This window comes from Hippopotamus amphibius, chromosome 8 (genome assembly GCF_030028045.1).
Source record: "Hippopotamus amphibius kiboko isolate mHipAmp2 chromosome 8, mHipAmp2.hap2, whole genome shotgun sequence".
Classification (NCBI taxonomy): Eukaryota; Metazoa; Chordata; class Mammalia; order Artiodactyla; family Hippopotamidae; genus Hippopotamus; species Hippopotamus amphibius.
The window spans coordinates 1,738,341-1,744,565 of record NC_080193.1 but is presented as its reverse complement, the minus strand read 5'-3'; the positions used below and the strand labels follow the sequence as shown (position 1 = coordinate 1,744,565).

The 6,225-nt window shown below is 65.4% G+C and overlaps 1 protein-coding gene across 1 annotated transcript; it reads right to left on the bottom strand.

The window, feature by feature from the left end:
• Positions 1-1,775: 1,775 nt before the first annotated feature.
• MIF (macrophage migration inhibitory factor) lies at positions 1,776-2,855 on the bottom strand. The gene is made up of 3 exons (XM_057745815.1): positions 2,651-2,855; positions 2,025-2,197; positions 1,776-1,940 (listed from the first exon to the last, which is right to left on the bottom strand). Exons 1-3 carry the CDS (start codon positions 2,756-2,758, stop codon positions 1,874-1,876), a joined length of 348 nt encoding a protein of 115 aa, XP_057601798.1. The 5' UTR covers positions 2,759-2,855; the 3' UTR covers positions 1,776-1,873.
• Positions 2,856-6,225: the final 3,370 nt, after the last annotated feature.

Genomic DNA, 6,225 nt, shown 5'->3' with positions numbered 1-6,225 from the left:
TCTGTGGAAGAGCAGTGTCCCCTCCAAAAACGGGCCACAACCTTGAGCCGATTCTTCTCCTAAGATCACAACTGTCCCCATGGTCCTGGAAGTAACCCTCGATACCCCGGGAGCTCACTGGAGGCTGAGGGGGGAGAGTGCCCCCTGGACCTGGACTGAAGGAGGGCAGCGCTCAGGCCCCCGGGTGAGCAGGCTGGCACTGGCGGGCTGCCCCAGAGGTGGTGGGGGGATCCAAGTGGGAAGTGCCGAGGGCCTGGCTACGCAGCCCTGGGGCCTGGGCTGTCCTGAAGCTTCCGTAGTCAGACAGCAAGTGTGGCCCGTCCTCTGCTACAAGCCTGGGCTGGGCACCCGACGCTTCCTGCCCCGCCTGCCGGGGGTTCACACGGATGCCACAGTGGGTGCTGCATGGGCTGGGCCACGGGCACCCGTCCCAGGAGGAGCCCGTGGCCGCCCCAGGCCCCAGCACACACACAAAGTGGCCGCTGTCACTGCGTACCGCTCCAAGGTGGGCCTGCTCCCCACTCCCAGCGCCAGAAGGGAAGAGCGCCAGAGGCCTGGCCCAGGCAGCAACGCTTCCCCCAGAGCCCCTCAGCTTCCAAACACGAAGTCATTTATATTCTGCGGAACGTAAGAAAGTCACCTCCATCTAGGATGGTCTTGTCTGTCTCAGGGGCTGAGGAAGAACAAAGGGTCTCGACGACTCGGGGCCAGCAGGAGTCCAGGGATGGGGTTCATGTGGCCAGAGAAGTCCCTTCTCTGTGCCAGCAGCTGCAATGAACTGGACTTCTCCCCCAGGGCAGGCAGTGCAGGAAGGGCGGAGCTGCCCTTCACCTCGGCCAAGTCACAGGTGCTGACTCTGGTGAGGCCCCCGAATCCCCAGGGCTCACGGCTGGGCCTTCACCTGGAAGGAGGTGCTGCCGGGGCCCATGGAGGCGCTCACATGGTAGGGCGGTGAAGCGTTCAGCCCAAAGGCAACTGGCCCCTGGCAAGCAGCACTTGCAGGCTAGAGGACTGTGTGCTGTCCTATCACTGCCCCCACAAGGCAGCGAGCCCTGCACTTGGAGAAGGGATCCTAGGCCAGGAGACCCCAGCTACACTGGACCTCAACACTGATTTTGCGCCAGGCCCTCCACCATCTTAGTGGGGTCAAAGAGCCACCTGGAGGCTTTCAGAGTTGCTGTGCCCTAAGACCTGAATGCTCCCCAAGGTCCCGAAACCACGGGGGTGGGAGGGGAAGGCGGGGTCCTTCTCTCAGAGAACAGCTGTGCCTGAGGGGAGCACAGCCCAGGCCCAGAACTTGGGTGGACAGGGCAGTATCACCAGGAACTCCACCTCCTGGGCACTTCCCTTCCTCCACACCCGAAAACTGTTGCAAAGCTCCAAACAAGAGGATTTCCAAGTCGAGACACTGATGCAGCAGCCTATTGACAAGCGGCCCCTGACCGAGTGGGGAAGGCTTTCCCCAGCCCCACTCAGACTCGGAACCCCCCCTCCTTTCCCAGCCAGCCCTAGCCCACGCGGTGGCCCGGCCTTGGGGCGGGGAGTGGGGCTGGGCAGCGACGAGGAACTCCCCTTGGATTCCGGGGTCTGCGGCCTCGGGCGGGATGCCAACCACAGCTGGCCCTCTGCGGGGGACGTGGGAGCTAGGGATGGGGTTCATGTGGCCAGGAGCTAGGCTGCAGATTCTGGGGGCGCCCTGCCCGGCCTCGGCCTCCCAGTCACCGAGCCGGCCCTGCATCGATTCCTGCGAAAGCCAAGCAAGCCCGAGGCAGCCGCCGTTTCCACACCGTTTATTTCTCTGTCCCCAGGGGCAGGGTCGCGGGGAGCGCGGCGGGCAGGAAACCGCGCGCGGGCGGCGGCCGGGGCGCGGCTCTCAGGCGAAGGTGGAGCCGTTCCAGCCCACGTTGGCCGCGTTCATGTCGTAGTAATTGATGTAGATCCTGCGGGGGAGGAAGCGCGGCTGAGCGGGTGGCCGTGGCCGTGGCCGTGGCCCCCCGCCCCCGCGCCCGCCCCGCGCCTCTCACCTATCGGGGCTGAGGTGCAGGCGCTCGGCCAGCAGCCCGCACAGCAGCTTGCTGTAGGCGCGGTTCTGCGCGCCGCCGATCTTGCCGATGCTGTGCAGGCTGCAGAGCGCGCACGGCTCGCTGGAGCCCGCGAAGGCCATGAGCTGGTCCGGGACCACGTGCACCGCGATGTACTGCGGGGGGGAGGGGGCGCGGTCAGCCAGCCGAGCGGCCTCGCCGGCGCCCCAACCCCCGCACCGCCCGGAGCCGCGTCCCGGGCCCCCCCCCCGCCCGGAGCCGCGTCCCGGGGCCCCCCCCGACCGCCCCCGCCCGGAGCCGCGTCCCGGGCCCCCCCCCCCACCCGCCCCCGCCCGGAGCCGCGTCCCGGAGCCCCCCCCGACCCCCCCGCCCGGAGCCGCGTCCCGGAGCCCCCCCCCGACACCCCCCGCCCGGATCCGCGTCCCGGGGCCCCCCCCCGACCGCCCCCGCCCGGAGCCGCGTCCCGGGGCCCCCCCCCGACCGCCCCCGCCCGGAGCTGCGTCCCGGAGCCCCGTCCCGGAGCCCCCCCGATGCCCCCGCCCGGAGCCGCGTCCCGGGGCCCCCTCCCCCGCCCTAGCGCGGGGCCGCCCGGCCTGGACCCCCCAGACCTGCGCCGGCTTGCCCGTGGCCTGCGCCAGCTGCTGCGTGAGCTCGGACAGGAGCCCGTCGGGCACCGAGGCGCGGGCCACGTTGGTGTTCACCACGAACATCGGCATGGCGGCGAGGGACGGCGGCGCACGGGATGCAGGAACCAACCGCCTGGCGCGCGAACGCCTCCGGGAATCCGAGCAACGTGACCGCCGCCCGCCTGCCCAGCGCCGCCGCGGCCCCGCCCCAGTTGGTGACGTCACCGCCGGAGGAGGCCCCGCCCCGAGACGACCCCGCCCCGGCTGGTGACGTCACCGCCGGCGGGCCTCTGAGGCGCCGGCCCCCTGCCCTGTGCGGCCCGCGAAGTCATTCTCCACACGGCGGCCGGAAGTGCGCTTGCCCCGCGTTTGTCAGCCCTGTGATGCAGTCGCAGCGACGTCTGCGCGCCGGGACCAGCGGGGACGCGTTGGTTAGCGGGGCAGATGGCCCCTGGCCCTCCAGGCGCTCGCAGCCGGACAGGCAGCCCGAGCCCCAGCTCCTCCCGCCGAGCCCTTGTGCGCCGGCAGTCTCCGGGACGGGCGTGCGCGCGCGCGTGTGTGTGCGTGACGCGAACGGGTGCTCGCTGCTGCAGGCGGGGGAGGGCTGCCACAGGTCCCTGCACCGCTGCTTTTCAGGGTGCGTGAGGATGCTGGAAGGTGCTCAGGGGAGGGCAGGGAGCAGGAGGGGCCCCAAGGCGGACAGCAGCTCCGTCTCGGGGGCCAGCCCGCGGCTCCGGTGCCCTGGGCAACCCCTCTGCAGGTCTGGACACTTGAGCTCCTCAGGGAAGCCCCCCAGGCAGCTCCTGTGGGGTGCCCTCGCACAGAGCCCTGGGGTGCAGGCGCTCTTCCACTGTTGGTCAGTTCAGGGGGCACCTCGTAGGCGCCAGGCATGCAAGGGACAGGGACCAAATCCTGGCTGAGTGAATGAATGAAGTTAGCCAGGGATGAGCCTGCAGGCCCTGCCATCACTGGGCAGAAGGACCACCCAGCTCCCACTCGAAGGAGACCCTGGCCAGGGGGCTGCGCTGGGGACCGGAGCGGTCAGGCACTCAAGGGGGCAGGCTGGTTTGGACAAGTCTCAGAGCTTTCCAGGGAGGTCCTGCCCTTGGTCTCTGGCAGGTGTGGTCTCGTTAAGGTGGCCTGGACGCTGGACCCCGATAGAGCAAGGTCACCATGCCTGTGGGACCAAGCAGCCTTAGGTGGGAGGGCCCAGGGCCCAGCTGCACAACTACTCTGTGAAGTCTGGGTCCCTCCGGGTGGGCCCCAGGTCACTTCCCATGCCCACCCGCAGCCGAGTCCCTGTGCCCGGCTTCTGTTACCGCGGATGCGCGGATGCACTCCACGCATGTCGCCAGCCGGGGGCGCTCCTCTGTGCCCGAGCGCGTCCTGCTCCCTCTGTCCAACTCCGAGGGCATGACTTCTCCCGCCCCCAACCGCCTGCCAGTGAAATGTGCCCCCTTTATCCTCACGTCGCCCGCCCCCGCCCTGCCTTAGTCCACGGTAGCCGGCCCACCTTTGGCCTGGCCTGGCCTGCCTAGGGGAGGGGTCTGTTTCCGCGCGCCCTGACAGCAGATCTGGCCTTGTGACTTGCGCCGTGAAATGTGAACAGAAGTGACCCAAATGACTCCAGCCGGAAGATTCAGGAGCAAGCGCCTGGTTGGCGGTTCTCTGATAGTGGAAATGGGTGACATGGTGATGCCTCGCCACCAAGTAGCTGTGACGCCCTGTAGGTGAGCCACTGTGGCTTTCAGGTTCTTTCTCTGGTACTGGGGAGCCTTCCCTGGCCAAGACAGCCTCTGCTGCCCTTGTCCTTCCCAGGAACAGTCAGTGCCCTCTCTCTAGAAGGGCACCTGAGGAGGGGATAGGTTCCCAGTCCCACTTTTTACTAACGTGGATGCTTGGCTAACCTCTCTGAGCCTCAGTTTCCCCATCTGTAATTTGGGGATGACCGTAGTGTCCCCCTTTACAGACGGGTGTTGTGAGGACCACGTGGCCTAACTACTGGTGATGGTCCCCTCTGGTCCTGGGGTGGTGCTGTCACAGCGCCTGGGTGGCCTGGTCCCTGCCCCACGGCACCAGCCTCCCTGGTTCTCTGGATCTTGTGTATGGCCCTTTGGTGCCGTGCTCCTGGCTCCGGGCTCAGGGCTCTGGGCTCGGGTGGTGGTCCTGGACCGCTGTTGGCCTGCACACTCCCTCATCTGCCTGGGGGTCAGTTTGTCAGGAAAGCCCCAGAGCTCCTGGCTTGGTTGGGTCCTCTCCTTCAAGGCCATTGCCATATTTCTGTTTGTGAGTTACTGCTTCCTTTCTAGACTCCGTGAGCTGGGGGACTGTCTCTTTTTGGCCACTACTATAGCCTACCTTCTGACTCGTTACTCAGTAGCAGGCAGAGGGCCTCCAGAGATCACCACGCCCTAATCCGGAGAACCTGTGAATATGGTACCTTACATGGCAAAAGGCACTTCACAGATGTAATTAGGGTTACAGACTCTACTACTGGGAAATTATCATGGATTATCTGGGTGAGGCAAACGTAATCACATGAGCCCTTAAAAGCAGAGAATTTTCTCCAGCTCAAGTCAGAGATGCAGCAGAAGGGGTGGTCAGAGAGCCTCGAAGCAGAAGGACTCAGATGTGCCGTTACTAGCTTTGAAGATGAAGGGGCTCCAGTCACTCAGCCGCAAGGAACTGAATTCTGCCAACAGCCTGGATGAGCTCGGAAGTGGGCTCCTCCCTAGTTGACCTTGAGATGCCTTGACTTCAGCGGTGACAGCTGAAGCAGAAGACCAGTCACTTTGTACTCAGCTTGTGACCCGCAGAAACTGAGATAATAAATGTGTGTTGATTTAAGCTGCTCAATTTGTGGTAATTTGTTCTAGGAGCAATAGAACAGTAACACCCCTGGCATCCCTGGGGGCTCTATAATTACCTGCTGAACAACGGCACACATGCATCGGGAGGCCTTGGCCCCTGAAATCCTCTCCGCCACCTTCCTCACTGACAGCATCCCAGTTCTGTTTGCTTAGAACCTTCACTGGCCCAGAGCCACTGGCAACTGCCGTGGCCATCCGGGGCAGCTGTGGCCCATGTGATGTGCAGGGTCCACAGGGAAGCAGCTGCCCGCGAAGGAGGCTGTACCCTACGCCCTTCCTCCTGGCCGTGCCTGGAGCCTAGACAGGACCGCCAGACTTGCAGCAGCTGCCAGGCAACCGCGGGCTGGAAAACACAGCCCAAGGAGGCGGAGTGGCAGCCCTGAGGAGCCTGGGGCTCTGCCCAGCCCCTTCAGCTGCCTTTCCATTACAGGAGCAAAGTAAGCCCCTCTCTGCTCGAAGGACCGCTGGTCAGGGCTTCTGACATTTGCATCCCCAATGCAGCTCCTGGCTGGTGCAGAGGACTTCTTGAGGGCCATACCCCACAGATGAGGGCTGCCGGGCAGAGAGGGAGAGGGAAGGAAACCTCAGGATGTAGGGAAACACCAGCTGGATGAGGAGGAATACGGCCCATACAAGCACCTGGCAGGCCTCGAAAGCTGGCAGCCAGCCCCCCAGTTGAACACCTCC